This window comes from Cherax quadricarinatus, chromosome 44, assembly GCF_038502225.1.
Source record: "Cherax quadricarinatus isolate ZL_2023a chromosome 44, ASM3850222v1, whole genome shotgun sequence".
NCBI lineage: Eukaryota > Metazoa > Arthropoda > Malacostraca > Decapoda > Parastacidae > Cherax > Cherax quadricarinatus.
In genome coordinates, this window is record NC_091335.1 from 12,163,941 (window position 1) to 12,184,622 (window position 20,682).

General features: G+C 37.9%; 1 protein-coding gene across 1 annotated transcript in view; it reads left to right on the forward strand.

Annotated features, from left to right (window-relative positions):
• Nucleotides 1-20,191, forward strand: part of LOC128697469 (sodium- and chloride-dependent GABA transporter ine) — a 61,121-nt gene extending 40,930 nt beyond the window's left edge. The window contains exons 9-13 of the mRNA XM_070094101.1: nucleotides 2,522-2,649; nucleotides 3,657-3,782; nucleotides 7,753-7,953; nucleotides 12,241-12,417; nucleotides 18,148-20,191. Of these exons, the coding sequence (XP_069950202.1) occupies nucleotides 2,522-2,649; nucleotides 3,657-3,782; nucleotides 7,753-7,953; nucleotides 12,241-12,417; nucleotides 18,148-18,378 (863 nt within the window). The 3' untranslated portion in view covers nucleotides 18,379-20,191. The remainder of the gene's footprint in view (nucleotides 1-2,521; nucleotides 2,650-3,656; nucleotides 3,783-7,752; nucleotides 7,954-12,240; nucleotides 12,418-18,147) is intronic.
• Nucleotides 20,192-20,682: the final 491 nt, after the last annotated feature.

Here is a 20,682-nt window from a genome sequence, read left to right on the forward strand (position 1 = left end):
GGTGTAGGAGGTAGGTTACTGAAAGCAGTGAAGAGTTTTTACGAGGATAGTGAGGCTCAAGTTAGAGTATGTAGGAAAGAAGGAAATTTTTTCCCAGTAAAGGTAGGCCTTAGACAAGGATGTGTGATGTCACCGTGGTTGTTTAATATATTTATAGATGGGGTTGTAAGAGAAGTAAATGCGAGGGTCTTGGCAAGAGGCGTGGAGTTAAAAGACAAAGAATCACACACAAAGTGGGAGTTGTCACAGCTGCTCTTTGCTGATGACACTGTGCTCTTGGGAGATTCTGAAGAGAAGTTGCAGAGATTGGTGGATGAATTTGGTAGGGTGTGCAAAAGAAGAAAATTAAAGGTGAATACAGGAAAGAGTAAGGTTATGAGGATAACAAAAAGATTAGGTGATGAAAGATTGAATATCAGATTGGAGGGAGAGAGTATGGAGGAGGTGAATGTATTCAGATATTTGGGAGTGGACGTGTCAGCGGATGGGTCTATGAAAGATGAGGTGAATCATAGAATTGATGAGGGAAAAAGAGTGAGTGGTGCACTTAGGAGTCTGTGGAGACAAAGAACTTTGTCCTTGGAGGCAAAGAGGGGAATGTATGAGAGTATAGTTTTACCAACGCTCTTATATGGGTGTGAAGCGTGGGTGATGAATGTTGCAGCGAGGAGAAGGCTGGAGGCAGTGGAGATGTCATGTCTGAGGGCAATGTGTGGTGTGAATATAATGCAGAGAATTCGTAGTTTGGAAGTTAGGAGGAGGTGCGGGATTACCAAAACTGTTGTCCAGAGGGCTGAGGAAGGGTTGTTGAGGTGGTTCGGACATGTAGAGAGAATGGAGCGAAACAGAATGACTTCAAGAGTGTATCAGTCTGTAGTGGAAGGAAGGCGGGGTAGGGGTCGGCCTAGGAAGGGTTGGAGGGAGGGGGTAAAGGAGGTTTTGTGTGCGAGGGGCTTGGACTTCCAGCAGGCATGCGTGAGCGTGTTTGATAGGAGTGAATGGAGACAAATGGTTTTTAATACTTGACGTGCTGTTGGAGTGTGAGCAAAGTAACATTTATGAAGGGATTCAGGGAAACCGGCAGGCCGGACTTGAGTCCTGGAGATGGGAAGTACAGTGCCTGCACTCTGAAGGAGGGGTGTTAATGTTGCAGTTTAAAAACTGTAGTGTAAAGCACCCTTCTGGCAAGACAGTGATGGAGTGAATGATGGTGAAAGTTTTTCTTTTTCGGGCCACCCTGCCTTGGTGGGAATCGGCCGGTGTGATAATAAAAAAAAAAAAAAAAAATAAAAATGTTAAGAAATCAATGAATGTGTATGTTACGAATTAACAAAAGGTGGCTGTCACTGCACTTAATGAAAAATGTTAAAATGGGCCAGAATCTCAATGGAAAAAAGTTAAAAGGAATTCACTCAACTATACCTTAGATAGATCTACAACAGATATGATGATATTGTTGAATTAGTATTGACATAAAGGAAAGAATGGATATAAATGTTTAAATCAAGATTTATGTAATATACTGTACTTTAAAATATGTTCATTCACTTGGAGGGGCAAGAGGAGAGATTGTGGGAAGTGTTAGGTACATATATGCTTAAGGAATTTTGAGCCAAATAAGAGAAAAGTGTTGGGAGATTATTGTGGAATGTATAGTAAAAAAGTTTTTGAGTGCTTGTTGTACATGACAGCAGTGAACCTTTGGCTGGCGTGCTCTTACCAAAAAGTTTAGTATGTAATAGAAAAGAAATAATAAATAAATATATAAGGTATGAAGAAGTACATTACAACAGCATTCTGCCAGAATATGTGCTCGATAATAAAAGGTTAAATGGTAGGCATTAGAATGTCAAGAGTATTTTAAAGAAACAGTTGGAGTGCTGGTGTCTTCTTTTTTGTCTCATAAACAGTGGGAGACAGCTGAAGTTTAAAAAAAAAAGAAAAAAAATATATTACTCCCTGGCAACCCTCCAATATCAACAAGGTATTTTCCAGCAACAACAAAAAAATACAGTATCTTCCACAGACGAGAGCCCAAATAGGCTTATGGGTCTATTAGGCATTAGTGGGCTGCATATGCCACTGGTATACCAGACCAAGGCTCTTGAGGTCTCGCACTATTCTGTATATTCTCCAGAGAAAAGTAGTTTTTACATGTCAGGCCAAGAATTCTACACTCAAAGACTGTTGTGTTGAATAGGCCTGAACAAGTGGTCAGTGGAGGCAGTATTTAACTAATGCCTAGGTACACCACAAACAATCTTTTGAAATTGTAGTGTAGTAATGGTACTGATTACGAGTAATTTGTTATTTGTGATCATTGTTTAATTATTAAACATTTAGTGATTGGTGGACCAGTGTCAGTTTACAGAAAATGTTGACAGTTTAATCACAGATTAGAACAGTATTTTGGTATTAATATTATTAGAAGGTACAGTGCATTATCGTTTGAGTGACTTAACTGAAAAGTCATTGAAAGAAAAAATTACATATATTTATAGCAATACTCTGTTTTTTGCAGGTCCTGGACTAGTGTTCATGGTGTACCCACAAGCTCTTGCAAAGATGCCATATGCAAATGTTTGGGCCATCCTCTTTTTTATAATGCTACTTATTCTAGGCCTTGATTCACAGTTTGCTACAGTTGAGGTAGGTTCATTTTATGTTCATCTCTGCATGTTACTGATCAGTTGAGTTTCTGCTTACTCCTATTTATGAAATGTTTTTTATACAGTACAAGTGTATCCAGTAAGCTGTTTCTTATTGTTCAAAATAAGTGACATGAGTATGCAGTACTGTAGTACTTTAAGGGAGTCCTTGCATAATGCTGATCTGCATAACACAGATCTGCATTACACATTTAAATTCATAACACATGACTTGCTTATTTCATTGTAGTCCTCCTAATTGGTGAGGGAGGGCAAGAGAAAAATAATTTTCAGAAGTCACCTTGAAAAGTATTCCTTTTAACAACATTGTTAATGGACAAACATGCCCTATGTTATGCTGGTTTGCATTGCATGTGATTTTTTTAGTAAACATTTACAAGCATAAGATGAGGACATCCTGTATGACGTTGTAATATTTACATTTAGGTATTGCTTCCCAAAATCACTTGGTAAGTAATTTTCATCTATTTTCACAAGTTTTGTCTTACTTTCCATTGAACCTTTAGAAAATTCATGATTACTTTCAGTATAAGTGATACATATCACTTAAAGCATTCCATTGCTTTTATGGGCAGCTTTTTAGAAAAAAATAATGTCTAATAAGAAAATTTTTGTGTTCAAGGGGCTTGGACATACAGCAGTCATGTATGAACATGTTAGGCAGGAGTGAGTGGAGACGAATGGTTTTTGGGAAATGACGGGCTGTTGGAGTGTGAGTAGGGTAATATTTTGTTTAGAGATTCAGGGAAATTAGTAAGTCGGATTTGAGTCCTAGATGGGAGAAGTACAATTCCTACACTTTAAAGGAGGGGTTTGGGATATTTACTGTTTGGAGTGACATCTCAGATGTTGTATCTGTGCACCTCTGCAGAGACAGTGATTTTGTGTGAATGATAATTAACGTGTTTTTCTTTTTTCTGGGTCACCCTGCCTCAGTAGGAGACAGCCAGAGTGTTGAAAAAAAAAAACTTTCTAACTTTGTTGCAGGTCATCATCACATCCCTTCAAGATGGATTTCCCAAATTGATTCGGAAGTACCTGAAGCATCACGAAATTCTGGTCTTGGTTGTTTGCTTCATATCTTTCCTCTTTGGCCTTCCCAATGTTATGCAAGTAAGTCATCAGAAATAAGGATGTAAATGAGAATAGTACGAGTGATATTGATAGACATGCAGGTAATCTATGTGCAGATCTTTTGCTTTGTAAAAGGTACATAGCATTTTATAAATTCTATAAATGAAAGAGAGATCAATTTTGGTGAATGGGGGTTGAATACTGCATATGCGGTATTCAACCCCCATTCTCTGAGCTGTTTCATAGCTCAGAGAACAGATCTTCTACTGATGATGTTTTAAAGGTGCAAAAAAAATGTGTATGTTTATCTCTCTCATGTATGTATGTACTCTAATTCTTCTATTTTACCTATCAACATTTTAAATTATATTTCATTTCTTAAAAATCTTCAATACTGATTATTTTGCTCTGTATGACATCATCATTGCCATTAGATGAGTTCATGTTCCATTCTTAATATTTTGCAGGACAGTATTATCCTTTATAACACTGTAAAAGTAAATCTCATTGTAGTTATTATACATTGACCCATTGAACTCAACGTATTGTATTACTCGACACCTCAATACAGTATACACTCAAAACTACTTAACTATGTCATGCATTTCCACACAAAAAAAAAACCTCTTCATTATTCTTCATGGAGAGTGTAGGGCTAATCAAGGTGAATATACAGTATATTTACTTATAGCAAAATATTGTGCTGAAGAAGTGTTGAAAATGTCTATGTACCTTTGACTTTCAATATAGTAAATGAAACTGGGGTGTAGTCTTACTCTTTAGCACTGTTCAGTATAGGTGATAGACTTCATGTGCAGTCCTTGGGTCTTCATTATCCACTTCATGCATATGCCTTATAGCAACAAAACAATCACACACAGCATTGTACTTCTCTGGAAATTGAGATACTGTTCATACATTGCATGTGTTCAAGATGTATGAAATGGATTTTTTCTTTGCATTATAAGAGATAACATGGTACAATATATATATATATATATATATATATATATATATATATATATATATATATATATATATATATATATATATATATATATATGAAGGAGGGGCAGCTGCCAGCTTCAGGGAGTCCCAAAAGTCTAGAAAATATGGAGAACTTGCCCATCATTATATGTTTGTTCCCATAGGCTCAGAGACCCTTGGCTTATGGGGAAAGAGTGCATCTAAATTCCTTAAGGAGCTGGGAAAAAGACTCATCAGGGTAACTAGGGATCCCAGGGCAGCTAGTTTTCTGTTCCAGCGGCTCAGTGTGGCTGTTCCAAGGGGTAATGCCTGCTGTATTTTGGGCACACGCCCCAGCTCTGAGGAGCTGGATGAGATTTTCGCCTTATAATCAGTGACACACACGTAACAACATGTACCATATATGCCACCTTTATATCAACAATGTATCTCTTAAATCTTCTGTACCATATTATGTAATAAAATATTCCTATTAGTAAAAAAAAAATATATTTCAAAAGATGGGGTGGTAGGGGAAGTGGAATATTCAAACGGCTTCAGGAAGAAATCCAAATATTTTTCCTTGAAGCCTTTTTATCCACTTCTCCGAGGCTATGGGTCCCACAATTTACACCAGAGGTGGACTCCACTGTTTATATATATATATATATATATATATATATATGTGTGTGTGTGTGTGTGTGTGTGTGTGTGTGTGTGTGTGTGTGTGTGTGTGTGTGTGTGTGTGTGTGTGTGTGTGTGTGTGTGTCGTGCCGAATATGTAAAACTGGTCAGTTAGCAAGAACTCATTTAAAATTAAGTCCTTTCTAAAATTTTCTCTTATACGTTTAAAGATATATTTTTTTCATTAATGTTGATGTAAAAATTTATAATTTTGCACCAAAAGGAACTTAGAAAACTTACCTAACCTTATTACCACAAGTGCAATTTATTTTAGCCTAACCCAACTAAATATATTTTAGATTTGTTTACAATAATTTAATACTAAACAAACACGGTGAAATATATTTTTTTTCGTTAGGTTCAGAATGATTTTGGCGAAATTATTGCATACACAAATTTTCACTTGTCCTATATGGCAAGATGAGCGTTGCTATTTAAGCCAAGATCGCAAGTTCTGCCTATTCGGCACGACATATATATATGGATGAGATGCATTGGTATACTGACCTTGTCTCATCACCATCAGCCACTAATGTGCATACTTTGACAAAACAGTCACACACATTATTATATATATTGCTGGATATAATTTGAGATACTTGCTACACATCACACATGCTAAAAGGTTTATGAAACTCGTATGTTTTAGTCGGCATTGTAAGAATTTTTTTTTTTTTGTGGTGTACAACAGGTATGAGCCATACTCTACTTGTTGCTATGCACAAGTAATTAGAAGAGGCAACAAGCCAAGAAACTCAAAACTGTAAGCTTTTATTTTAACCTTTGACACTTTAAAGCTATATAGAAGTTCTTTTACACTCTAAATCACTCATCCATGTTCTTCCATGTCACCATTCTTTACTCGGCCTCACCCAGGCAGCAGCCCAAGGGCCACACCTGTCTATCTATCTTCAGTTGGCTGGACCACCTTTGCAAGTACGATAGTTGAGCAAAATGTCATTATAATAAAGGCTTATTCTGCTTCGTATGTCTGTCATGCACAAGTAATACTAGGAAGGTCTAAGACATAGAGCACTGTATTTTCTAGATACTTAGGGCATGGGAAACATACTATAAGCTTGTTATTAAGCCCCTCCGAGGTGTTGTTATTTTATTGTAAAGTTTGGGACACCTTGACTGCATTAGGACTGCCTTTGTAAGTAATAAAAGATGCTAAAAGTAGGGAAAAAATACTGTGAAATGAGAAAATAGCACCGATCAGTAAAAGATGAATGTGTGACTGAAGACATTAGCCATGTGTGTGCAATCTGTCCTAATGCTAAAGTGGGTTTCTTGTGTTAATTTTTTGAGATTATTTCTCATACTTACATTATTTAAGTTATGGTAAGCTAGGTTACACTAAGTAAGGTTTAGTTGGGTTAGATAGCTGCTATTAAAAGATTTAACTAATTACAATAGAACATAGAGTAATAAAATTCATTGAAATAATATAGTATAAATGAGCATCTTATGAGACACATTTAAGCTGTCTGGTGAAGAGCATGAGGCTAAAATATGGGTTGGAAAGAGGGGGTAAAGGAGGTTTTGTGGGTGAGGGGCTTGGACTTCCAGCAAGCGTGCATGAGCGTGTTAGATAGGAGTGAATGGAGACGAATGATACTTGGGACCTGACGATCTGTTGGAGTGTGAGCAGGGTAATATTTAGTGAAGGGATTCAGGGAAACCGGTTATTTTCATATAGTCGGACTTGAGTCCTGGAAATGGGAAGTACAATGCCTGCACTTTAAAGGAGGGGTTTGGGATATTGGCAGTTTGGAGGGATATGTTGTGTATCTCTATACGTATATGCTTCTAAACTGTTATATTCTGAGCACCTCTGCAAAAGCAGTGATAATGTGTGAGTGTGGTGAAAGTGTTGAATGATGATGAAAGTATTTTCTTTTTGGGGATTTTCTTTCTTTTTTTTTTGGGTCACCCTGCCTCGGTGGGAGACGACCGACTTGTTGAAAAAAAAAAAAAAAAACTTTTCTTATCTTCTGTTTTATTTCTTCATGTTAGTTTATTAGTGCAATTGACAATTGACTTATGTCACGAATGATTTTATCTTGGTATTTTGTACTCTTAGGGTATGACATGTCTCTTCCTTCTTAATTGCAAATGGAATATAGTTAATTAAAATTGAGATAAAAGCCATATGATGGGATTTAAGTTTCTCTTGGTATTAATGAAATGAAGCTTCTAAATGAGCTGAAATTCTCTTGAAATTATTTAGTGCAGTGCTTTATTTGTAATACTTTATGTGCAGTGAGCACAATTAGTGTAAGTGCACCAGTTATTTATAAATGCTGGCATGAAATCATCATATATATATAGTATTTATTTTCCTTTCATCTTTCAGGGTGGCATTTATTTTTTTCAACTGATTGACTACTATGCTGCAGCAGTGTCCCTAATGTACCTGGCCTTCTTTGAGGTGGCAGCCATTGCGTGGTTATATGGTGCAGGTCGGTTAGCAAAAAATGTACGAGAAATGACAGGACGATTACCATCTCGATATTTTCGATTCTGTTGGTGCCTTGCTTCCCCATTATTAATCTTGGTATGTTGAAAAATATTTTTCTCTTAGTATATCTTGAGCAGTATTACAAGTTTCTTATATTTCTTATACAGTGGACCCCCGCATAGCGACTTTAATCCGTGCAAGAGGGCTCTTTGTTATGCGGAATGATCGGTATGCGAATGAATTTTCCCCATAAGAAATAATGGAAATCAAATTAATCCGTGCAAGACACCCAAAAGTATGAAAAAAAAAAAAAATTACCACATGAAATGTTAATTTTAATACACACAAACTGAAAAAGGCATGCACAATTATATGACACTTACTTTTATTGAAGATCTGGTGATGATTGATGGGATGGGAGGAGGGGAGAGAGTGTGTTAGTGTTTAGAAGGGGAATCCCCTTCCATTAAGACTTGAGGTGTCGAGTCCTTTTCTGGGGTTACTTCCCTTCTTCTTTTAATGCCACTAGGACCAGCTTCAGAGTCACTGGACTTCTTTCGCACAACATATCTGTCCATAGTGGCCTGTACCTCTCGTTCCTTTATGACTTCCCTAAAGTGTTTCACAACATTGTCAGTGTACAGGTTGCCAACACGGCTTGCAATAGCTGTGTGAGGGTGATTTTCATCCATGAAGGTTTGCACTTCAAGCCACTTTGCACAGATTTCCTTAATCTTTGTAGTAGGCAACTTTTTCAGTTTCTCTCTCCCCACCTCTGAACCAGTTTCCTCAGGTCTTGCCTCTTGCTGTTGAAGTTGATCTATCAGCTCATCAGTGGTTAGTTCTTCATTGTCCTCCTCCACCAACTCTTCCACATCCTCCCCACTAACCTCCAACCCCAAGGACTTTCCCAATGCCACAATGGATTCCTCAACTGGCATAATCCTCTCAGGGTTAGCCTCAAACCCTTCAAAATCCCTTTTGTCTACACATTCTGGCCACAGTTTCTTCCAAGCAGAGTTCAAGGTCTTCTTAGTCACTCCCTCCCAAGCCTTACCTATAAGGTTTACACAATTGAGGATATTAAAGTGCTCTCTCCAAAACTCTCTTAGAGTCAGTTGAGTTTCTGAGGTCACTACAAAGCACCTTTCAAACAGAGCTTTTGTGTACAGTTTTTTGAAGTTTGCAATAACCTGCTGGTCCATGGGCTGCAGGAGAGGAGTGGTATTAGGAGGCAAAAACTTCACCTTAATGAATTTCATGTCCCCATAAAGTCGCTCTGCCACGTCTGTAGGATGACCAGGGGCATTGTCTAACACCAGGAGGCACTTAAGTTCTAATTTCTTTTCAGTTAGGTAATCTTTCACATTGGGGGCAAATGCATTGCGTAACCAGTCATAGAAAAAGTCCCTAGTGACCCATGCCTTACTGTTTGCCCTCCACAGCACACACAAATTCTCCTTGAGGACATTCTTTTGCCTGAACGGTCTGGGAGTTTCAGAGTGATACACTAATAAAGGCTTCACTTTGCAATCACCAGTAGCATTGGAACACATCAACAAAGTAAGCCTGTCTTTCATAGGCTTATGTCCTGGGAGTGCCTTTTCCTCCTCAGTAATGTAGGTCCTGCTTGGCATTTTCTTCCAAAACAGGCCTGTTTCATCACAATTAAACACTTGTTCAGGTTTCAGTCCTTCACTGTCTATGTACTCCTTGAATTCCTGCACATATTTTTCAGCTACTTTGTGGTCCGAACTGGCAGCCTCACCATGCCTTATCACACTATGTATGCCACTACGCTTCTTAAATCTCTCAAACCAACCTTTGCTGGCCTTAAATTCACTCACATCATCACTAGTTGCAGGCATTTTTTTAATTAAATCCTCATGCAACTTCCTAGCCTTTTCGCTTATGATCGCTTGAGAAATGCTATCTCCTGCTAGCTGTTTTTCATTTATCCACACCAATAAGAGTCTCTCAACATCTTCCATCACTTGCGATCTCTGTTTCGAAAACACATTTAAACCTTTGGCAAGAACAGCTTCCTTGATTGCCTTTCTGTTGCCCACAATAGTAGCGATGGTTGATTTGGGTTTTTTGTACAACCTGGCCAGGTCGGCGACACGCACTCCACTTTCATACTTATCAATGATCTCTTTCTTCATCTCTATTGTAATTCTCACCCTTATTGCTGTAGGGTTGGCACTAGAAGCTTTCTTGGGGCCCATGGTCACTTATTTGGCAGATAAAAATCACCAAAAACACTGTAATAATACGAAATGTTCCGAATGTATGCTTGGATGTTACCGCGGAGGCAGGCTGGTAAACAATGCCACCAGCGGCACATGTGAGGCTGGCTAAGGGTGCACATTGGATGCGTCTCGGACGAAGAGCGGTGAGCGGGTTTTTGAGCGGTATGCGAGGCAAATTTTTTGCAATAAAAGCGAGCGGTATGCGGATTGTACGTTATGTGATGGCGACGGTATGCGGGGGTCCACTGTATTAGTAAAATGCTATTTTGGTACATGATAAATTTTTCTAAAGTTAAATATTAATTTTAAAAACACAAGCCCTGTATATAGTATAAATGAAGCAGAGATAATCTATTGTATAAAGTTCTAATATTAGAAGTGGAGTTAAAAGATAAAGAATCACACATAAAGTGGGAGTTGTCACAGTTGCTCTTTGCTGATGACACTGTGCTCTTGGGAGATTCTGAAGAGAAGTTGCAGAGATTGGTGGATGAATTTGGTAGGGTGTGCAAAAGAAGAAAATTGAAAGTGAATATAGGAAAGAGTAAGGTTATGAGGATAAAAAGATTAGGTGATGAAAGATTGGATATCAGACTGGAGGGAGAGAGTATGGAGGAGGTGAATGTATTCAGATATTTGGGAGTGGACGTGTCAGCGGATGAAAGATGAGGTGAATCATAGAATTGATGAGGGGAAAAGGGTGAGTGGTGCACTTAGGAGTCTGTGGAGACAATGAACTTTGTCCTTGGAGGCAAAGAGGGGAATGTATGAGAGTATAGTTTTACCAACGCTCTTATATGGGTGTGAAGCATGGGTGATGAATGTTGCAGCGAGGAGAAGGCTGGAGGCAGTGGAGATGTCATGTCTGAGAGCAATGTGTGGTGTGAATATAATGCAGAGAATTCGTAGTTTGGAAGTTAGGAGGAGGTGCGGGATTACCAAAACTGTTGTCCAGAGGGCTGAGGAAGGGTTGTTGAGGTGGTTCGGACATGTGGAGAGAATGGAGCGAAACAGAATAACTTCAAGAGTGTATCAGTCTGTAGTGGAAGGAAGGCGGGGTAGGGGTCGGCCTAGGAAAGGTTGGAGGGAGGGGGTAAAGGAGGTTTTGTGTGCGAGAGGCTTGGACTTCCAGCAGGCATGCGTGAGCGTGTTTGATAGGAGTAAATGGAGACAAATGGTTTTTAATACTTGACGTGCTGTTGGAGTGTGAGCAAAGTAACATTTATGAAGGGGTTCAGGGAAACCGGCAGGCCGGACTTGAGTCCTGGAGATGGGAAGTACAGTGCCTGCACTCTGAAGGAGGGGTGTTAATGTTGCAGTTTAAAAACTGTAGTGTAAAGCACCCTTCTGGCAAGACAGTGATGGAGTGAATGATGGTGAAAGTTTTTCTTTTTCAGGCCACCCTGCCTTGGTGGGAATTGGCCAGTGTGATAATAAAAAAAAAATAAAAAAATTAGAAGTTGATACTTTACTGATATAATAAGTAATATCATACAGTGGCCTCTCTCGAGTTACGATATTAATTCGTTTCAGAAGTTGTATTGTACCTCACAACCCCAAGATTCATGGTTTTATAGTAACTCAGAACCCCAGAAGTGCAAATTTTACTGTAACTTGAACTTGCAAACTCAAAGATATAACTTGCAGGCACTGTATCTCCCTTCATGTGCTTCTCTCTCACCCACAGTAACAACAGTTTTTCCATCTCTATGATAATTTCTCTGCCATTTTTCACTAGCTAAGATTTGTCACCCACTTTAATATCTTTTATAATGTGTTTTTGCTTGATAATAGTAGAAGTGGTTGATTGTGGAAAGCCCTACTAATGCACCAGTGCACTAATTCAAACTTCTACATCATGTTTTTTCACAGTTGTTTGATATTCAGAGAAATTGCCTGTTACTGTTCACTTTAAGGGCCATGATGACTTAGGAATACAAAAGATGGTGTAATTAAATCACAAATGCATATTGTATCTCAAAATTTTTATCTCAACTCAAAACTAAATTCCTTCAAAGGGCAAATTGTAACTTAAAATTATCGTAACCTCAGCCCATCGTAACTCAGGGGCCCATTGTACATATTAATATAGAGATTTTATAGTTTTCCTGTTTTTCCAAACAAACAACAGGCCATCTGGGTGTTTTCAATGGTGGATTACAAGCGGCCAACATATAACAAGGGAGAGTATATCTACCCAGATTGGGCTATTGCTCTTGGCTGGATGATTGCTGCCCTCTCTATTATACCCATTCCAGTTTTTGCAGTAATAGCTATTATCAAAGCTAAAGGAACTAATTTATTAGAGGTAAGTCTATAGTATTATTTAATAAAAAGATATATTTTCTTCATGCATAATTTACATTCTTTGCACTTCATTATTGAACCAACATCCCCACTCCCCATCCCCCAAAACCCTAAGTCAAGTTAGTTGGTTTCCTTGAATCTTTTCATAGATATTGTCATACGTTCTAACAGCATGCTAAATCATTTAGACATCTGCTTCCACTTAACCCTTCATCGCGCAAGGGGTCCGAAAATTTGAAATTCGAACTGAACTCCCTATGGTGGATAGAGTAACTCAATACAAGGTCACTGATCCCATATAAATTGATTTCTGATGGTTAGTTTTCGAGCAATTGCCAATCTCCGAAGACCGAAAATATTAGGCCGCCCCCGACAAAGTGATTAAAAAATTCTATGTTGCAAACTTGCAATTGTTAATAAAACACACCAAAACAATTTTTTAAATTTAATATACAAACAGACAATATAAAAAACATAAATGGAACTTGTATCAAAACATTTTTTAATTGTTACAAAAATATATAAAGGAAGCAAATATCAACAATGCCAAATTGCAAAGTGATGCAAGTTTCAATCCCTATATTCCTGAGATTCATTTGGAAGACCAATGATTCTATATTGCTAATTGGCAAGATGGAAGTCTGTGAAACAATTTCTATCAGTCTTTATGCACAGATTTACTTTGCATACACTACAGACGAATGACGATGTTACCGTTTTTTTCGAGGTGCTGCAATACTTGCAAGTAAACGGCCTTTGCCCTGCCATTGGGAAGTGCATTAGAGTAATGTCTTTCCTAACACTGTCATCAGGCATTTCTGTACGTGTTCCCCTCCCAGGTTTCACTATGCCAACACCATTGGAAGTACATGGTGAATTAGTTGGTGAAGGTCTTGGAGTTGTTCTTAGGCTGCTCCCTCTAAGGTTTTGTCCTTTAGACCTTGCAATTTCAGAGACAGAATTCCTGAAATACTTCAGTTGCATACACTTTTGCTTTATTGCTCGAGAATCACGGCAATAAAGCACCCATGCATTCACAACAGCAAGATCAATAATATAGGCAAATAGCCGCATGTACCAACGTTTTGATTTCATTGGTGTTTTGTAGAGATGCACCAACATGTTGCTTTTGTCAATACCTCCCATGTTTGCATTATAGTTCTTGATGACTGCAGGGCACGATATTTTCTCTTTCCTCTTTGTACCCTTGTTATATCTCTCAACAAGACTCATGGGCTCGACCCCAATATCAGTTGTCACTAAAGTCACAACTTTGGTGTCCTTCCATCGTACAACAAGGACACCATCATTGTTGTTGAAGCAAAAATTGCCCCTGACCACACTGTTTTTTTCCATTTGTTTGATAGGCACCAGATGTGGCTTACCACATCTATTGTCACGTACTGTTCCAGTGTATCTCCAGTTATACTTATCTCTTAGTAGCTTGACCAAAGGCATACTTGAAAAGAAATTGTCAGCATAGATTGCTGATGTGTTTGTCTTGTTCATAGTTTGTGCAAGTACCAGAACAATCTTTGTACTTATTGGAAGTTTAGATTCTTCCTGTGGCAGCTGTATGGGATGTGTGTCAAAAGTTGTTGTGCCTTGATACATGAGTATATCATGTATGAGTCCATCTTGACTTGCACGACAAAAAAGTTTGAAACCCCACTTATCTGGTTTTGTTTTGATGTACTGCCTTAGGTTTCCAGCAGTTTTACCCTTGAAACCAACCATGACTTCATCAATAGATTGCTTGGGTGTAGCTGGAATTTTCAAGCAAGCATTAGTTAGTTCAGTGTAAAGAGGCCTTACTTTGTAGAATCTGTCATTATCCTTTTTTGTGTTGTCATTGAAATGAATATGACTTCTAAGGTACCTAAACCTCTTAGACGCCATGCTATCTGCAACCTGTTGGCTCCTAAAAGCAGCTTTCCAATAGTCTTCGAGGGATGGTAGTGAATTAATACCCATGAACAACAAAATACCTATGAACCTCATGATCTCTTCAGAATCTGTTGAAAAAGTACTATTTACGTCTTGTTGCCTTGTATACAAATTTGTTTGATATGCTATGTTATCTATCATGGCTGGAGTAACGAACATACGAAAATACTCATATGGAGACCTAATTGCAAGAGGCTTTTCATGTTCATATGCCGGCAAAGGATCATTTTCAATGTCATCTACGGTCCACTCAGATGAAACTTGAAGAGCAATATTCTCATGGATCTCTTCCTCATCCGGGTATTCCTCAATCCTAAAAGTTTTCTTTTTCCTCATTACTTTCTGCTTTTTGGCTGGCCTTTCTTCCCTTTCTTCCTCCTCATCATCAGTTGACATCTCTGCATCCTGTGCATCCGGTGGCAAGTATTCATCACCACTATCCAGCAATTCTGGTTCGTCTACCTCTGGTTCCGAGTCACTGTCTTCAGAAACGCAGATATACCTCGACCTGCTGGTCGACTGCTCCCCATAAAACAGCCTCTCATGGAACTGGAAGGACAATAGAAACCTCCTGTATAAATCCAGACCACTACAGAGTTCATATATGCAATTGAAAATTTTTTATAAATATTTATTTGACTAAAATTGGACATTCCCGGAAACTCGCGCAATACCAAAATAATTCGGACTAAAATGCTTGCACTTTTTTCAACTGCATGCTACACTCATATTATGCTTCACACGGACTTTAGGTATATATCAAAATATGCCTAAACTATTCATGTAAGCACTAAACACAACAATCAGTACTTACCGACATTGTAGAATGTATAATCCAAGAGTAGATTAGCAAGGGTGGAGGGAAAAATGCGCGTGTGTTCGAAGCCAAGCCGCTAGTGTTTATATTTTGATCTCTCAACCAATGGGAAGGCGGCAGAAGCGAACTGTACTTAGCTGAAGAGACTCAGGGAAGGCTTGTGATTGGTTGGAACTAAAGAACGGGAAGCTGGCCGCGCGGGGCGCGAAGTATGACACGCGCCAAAAACACGTAATCAATACCGAATTTTTTCGGCCCAACACGATAAAGGGTTAAGCCAAACAGTCTCACATATGCCTACTATTATTCAACATTTTCTCAATACCTTATACACCCTCCTTCCTTAAATGTGCCAAACACCTTTAATCAACCACAAATTTGCTCACTAACACTCTTTCTTCCTCCATTCTTTGAACTTGATCATATAATCTCAACTTGCGTTTTGCTCTTGAATTATATCTTCATGTAGCAAACATGTTTAAATTTATAGTTGCTGTAGCACACATTACCTCCATATCTTATTTTCCATATTGCTGTTTTCTAAACTGATGTAGATAAATGTAAGGCTAATACTACTAAATAAAAAAAATGCTTATGATAAATGACTTAACACTCAGTGTACACAGGTAGAGATCAGAATGAGAGGTAGGATGATATGGAATATCAAGGTGTTATCCTGAGCACATCCCCATGCATTTGTGAAAACAGAGTACTTGCAAAACTGCAATTTCATTGCTTTTATACATTTTTTTTATTTCATTTGTTTTCTAAAATTAGTTGATGTTGCATAAGCCTATCTAACAGTTGCATTTATTCGATCTGGTTTTATACTGTACATGCAGATGCTTCTCACTTTATGATGGTTCTGCTAACAATATTTCAACTTTACAATGTTGTGATAAAACTGTAAAAATTTTTTGTAATGTACATTTATTGATAGGACAAACTTGTATTTATTTATTTACTTTTAAGTACTGATATTTTAGTAATTATTTGTTCTTATTCAATGACAGTAGTTATTTACGTACAGTAGGGCCCCGCTTTATGGCATTTCACCTTATGGCATTCTACTAATACAGCGATTTCAAATTATGACCAAAACTCGCTATATGGCTCCCCCTGTGTTTCTAATACATTGCGCCCCTCCCAGTTTCTTTACATTTTCCATAAGCACATCTCTCTATTATGTCTGGAAACTTTCCAAAATTTCAAGTGTTTTAAAGTTATTGCATATTTTATATATTTTTTTTTTCAACAAGTTGGCCGTCTCCCACCGAGGCAGGGTGACCCAAAAAAGAAAGAAAATCCCCAAAAAGAAAATACTTCCATCATCATTCAACACTTTCACCACACTCGCACATTATCACTGTTTTTGCAGAGGTGCTCAGAATACAACAGTTTAGAAGCATATACGTATAAAGATACACAACATATCCCTCCAAACTGCCAATATCCCAAACCCCTCCTTTAAAGTGCAGGCATTGTACTTCCCATTTCCAGGACTCAAGTCCGACTATATGAAAATAATATATGAAAATAATATTTTATATGTACTCTGATAATTATACTTATGTGTACCTGTAAATAAATATACTTACACATTGTGCTGGCATGCAGGTACACATTAAAATCACTAAGAGTCTACTCTTGATGCCATATTAATAATAATAATCTCTTGGGCACATTAAACATCGTATATTACGTTAATATAGACATTTCCATTAATTCATCGATGATATTTTTTCAAAATTATATAAGAGACATACTACGTAACATATAAACATGATAAATACACCCCACAGTAGAATAAATTAACATAAATATGAGATGTGGTTGCCAGGTGACTTGTAGGAGTGACGGCAAGAACAACGTTTTCTGTATTCCAACATCAGAGAAAATGTTTGCTCACCATAATATTACTGGGGGGGGGGTAACTAGAAAATTATTCCTTTCATATGCCTTCACCCAGAGCATCATTTCTTCTAAAAAATGGGGTTACATGAGACTGGGAGTGTTCCTCTCTATTTATTCTACTGTATCACCATGGAGACAACTTGTACATAATGTAAAGTGTTTGTATTATGGTATAATACAATTTTGTATGAACCAAAACCAGGCGCGTCTGTTTGTTTACATACTCCGCATCTCCTCTCTCATGTACTCATTCTCTTTCTCTCGTTTATTTGTTTTGTCTCATTTACTCACCTCTCACCCTGCATTAAGACTACAAATAATTAATGAATATACTGTATATGTATTTTATCACTCTGGGGTGCTTTAAATGTCGTAGTATATTACATGTGGGTGGGGTGGGGTGGGCTGGGCTGACCTGGCTGGCTACCATACCTCCCACACCAGACTTCCTACAAATGAATATGACTCACCTCTCACCCTACATTAAGACTACAAATATTTTAAGGTAAGTAATGGGTGTACTGTGTGTGTATTTTACTTTATTGTTTTTAATGCCTAGTTCTATTGCTAACTTAATATATGTTAGTGTAAACTTATCTGGCATTTATATGTATTTGTAAGTGGAAAAAATGGCATTCTGCTTTCTGGCAGTAGCCAGGAACCTAACCTGCCATATAAGTGGAGCCTTACTGTACTTATTTATCACATGTTCATATTCGACTTACAATGGGGTTATGTTCATCAGGACATAACCCCATCATAAGCCAAGGTGCATCTGTACATATACAGTATATATTTTTTTCTAATCAGGGAAGTGCTAAACTCGTAAGGGTCATAGTGCTTCTGGGAAACAGGAGGAATTTAGATTCAATACAAAGGGAAGGATAAATCCACTTCATTGGATCAAGAACACCTCATTAACAGGGCCAGTTTTAATACACAAAACTTGTGAAGATTATTTTTAAGGGTAGTGTTTTATCTTATAATTTGCAAAATTGTAAATTCTTTATATTGTGTAGATGTAATGTGTATAATTTTTTCTCCACAAAACAGAAGCTGAAGCATTCTGTTCAGTCTCCCATTGATGAATGTCCTTGCTGTGGCCAGGCGTTCAACTGTTTAGACGAAATGCATACCCATGGAGAAGATTGCGTGGACAACCAGGTGCAGCTTGTACTCTACAGTCCACAAGAGAATAATGTGGACAGCATGTCTGACTTTATTATGAAAGAGAACAATGAAGAAATTACAAGCACAAAGATTAATAATGAAACTAATATATGAAAATTTAATTCATTATGCAATTTACAATCTATAATTAAGCAGTGCTTGAGGTCTTGTATATGGATGTAATAAATAAGTGAAGAATTTAAAAATTAATTCTGAGAATAAAATTGTCCATATTTTTGTAACTTTAGAAGATAGTTACTCTTTAATGAGTGTTCAAAACACAAATTCCACCATCATTTTTTTCCACCCCTTCCCTCATTTCTGTTTGTTGTTAGGCATGTAATTTTGTCCATTCAAGTTCACATATTCTGTAATATATTCTCACATTCATGCATATACAGTATGTATGTTAATTGCTCTTTCTGTTATATTAGCCTTTTGTTGCCTCTTAAATTTTCCTCAGTTGCTCTTTCACTCCCTTAATGGTCATTATTTTCATGGTATCTCTTTCTATTCCACCACTTCCTTCCTCTTAGCATATATGTATTATCCAGTCATCATTCCTTCATTATCATTAGTAAAGAAAAACAAATTAATTTTCTATTTAAATGTAATTAATTCCAATGGAGCAAAATAATTTTATGAACTTGGAGAGAAATGTGTAGTATTAAGGACCAAAGGCTGTAGAGGAGTTTAATAAATCTGCTACAAATTTTTGTACAGTATTACTATTTGTACTTATGATTAATGTCATAAACAACAAAGAAAAATATATATAGTATATAAACAGTACAGGTATATACTATATACATGTTAATTATACATGTACATAGTATATACATACATACATATACAAACTCCTGATTAGCTAAGCAACTCTGAACCAGGTTCAGAAATCAATCTGGTCACTTGTTAATCTAGAGGATGTTCATCTGATCATTAGCATGGCATTCATTTACAGTTTAAGGAAATTATTGTAAAAATGTTCAACAAGCAATAAGTCAGATTATTATTCACCAGTCAAAATAAATTACTTTTTTTTCCCCTTGAGGAGAATGTATTTTGTGTTCCATGGGATATATGGACCACCTTTAACAAATTTTCTTCCATAATCCTTAGTCTGTAACTCAGCTAATTTTGCCTACATTACACTCTAATTACTGTAGTTAAACAGTAATGACTGACCACAGGAATCAGTTGTAATGATGATGTTTGTGAAGACAGCAACGGCATAAAAGTGTTACAAAAATGTTTTCGGCCAAAAAACTACTAAACATTGACCACCTCAATTGATTTGCATTTAAGTAGAATTCCAAAATAATGACTGAATAAAGACATCTCTCAAATGTCCTGCCAGTGCTTCTATATTCAAGATAACCCCATGATGTAATTAAAAAAATGTTTCGGATGGTGGCACTTGGCAGCTCACTGCATTTATTATGGGTGGTGGCAAAATGGTACTCACCTATTTGTGGTTGCAGGGGTCGAGTCACAGCTCCTGGCCCCGCCTCTTCGCTGACTGCTATTAGGTCCTCTCTCTCCCTGCCCCATGAGCTCTATCATACCTCGCCTTAAAACTATGTACGGTTCCTGCCTCCACCACATCACTTTCTAGGCTATTCCATGGCCTGACTACTCTATGACTGAAGAAATACTTCCTAACATCCCTTTGATTCATCTGAGTCTTCAACTTCCAATTGTGACCTCTTGTGTCTGTGTCCCATCTCTGGAACATCCCGTCTTTGTCCACCTCGTCTATTCCGCGCAGTATTTTATATGTCGTTATCATGTCTCCCCTGACCCTCCTGGCCTCCAGTGTCGTCAGGCCGATTTCCCTCAACCTTTCTTTATAGGACAATCCCCGTAGCTCTGGGACTAGTCTTGTTGCAAACCTTTGCACTTTCTCTAATTTCTTGACGTGCTTGACTAGGTGTGGATTCCAAACTGGTGCTGCATACTCCAGTATGGGCCTGACGTAGATGGTATACAGAGTCTTGAACGAATCCTTACTGAGGTATCGGAACGCTATCTGTAGGTTTGCCAGGCGCCCGTATGCTGCAGCAGTTATCTGATTGATGTGCGCCTCAGGAGATATGCTCGGTGTTATACTCACCCCCAGATCTTTTTCCTTGAGTGAGGTTTGCAGTCTTTGGCATTATTATTATTATTATTATAATCAAAAAGAAGCGCTAAGCCACAAGGGCTATACAGCGCTGCAGGGTAGGGAAGGAAGCAAGGGAATTGGATGGCAGAAGGGAGGGGGGATGATCAGCAGGTTACAGAAAACAGCGGGGCGGGGGATAGTACGGGGGTAGAGGGTAGCAAGAGATACAAGTAGAAAGGGCTGAAAGTATCAGAATTTGTGAAGTAAGTCAGTCGTTGTCAAAAAGTCAATGAGAGAGTCCGGATGAAAGGTGG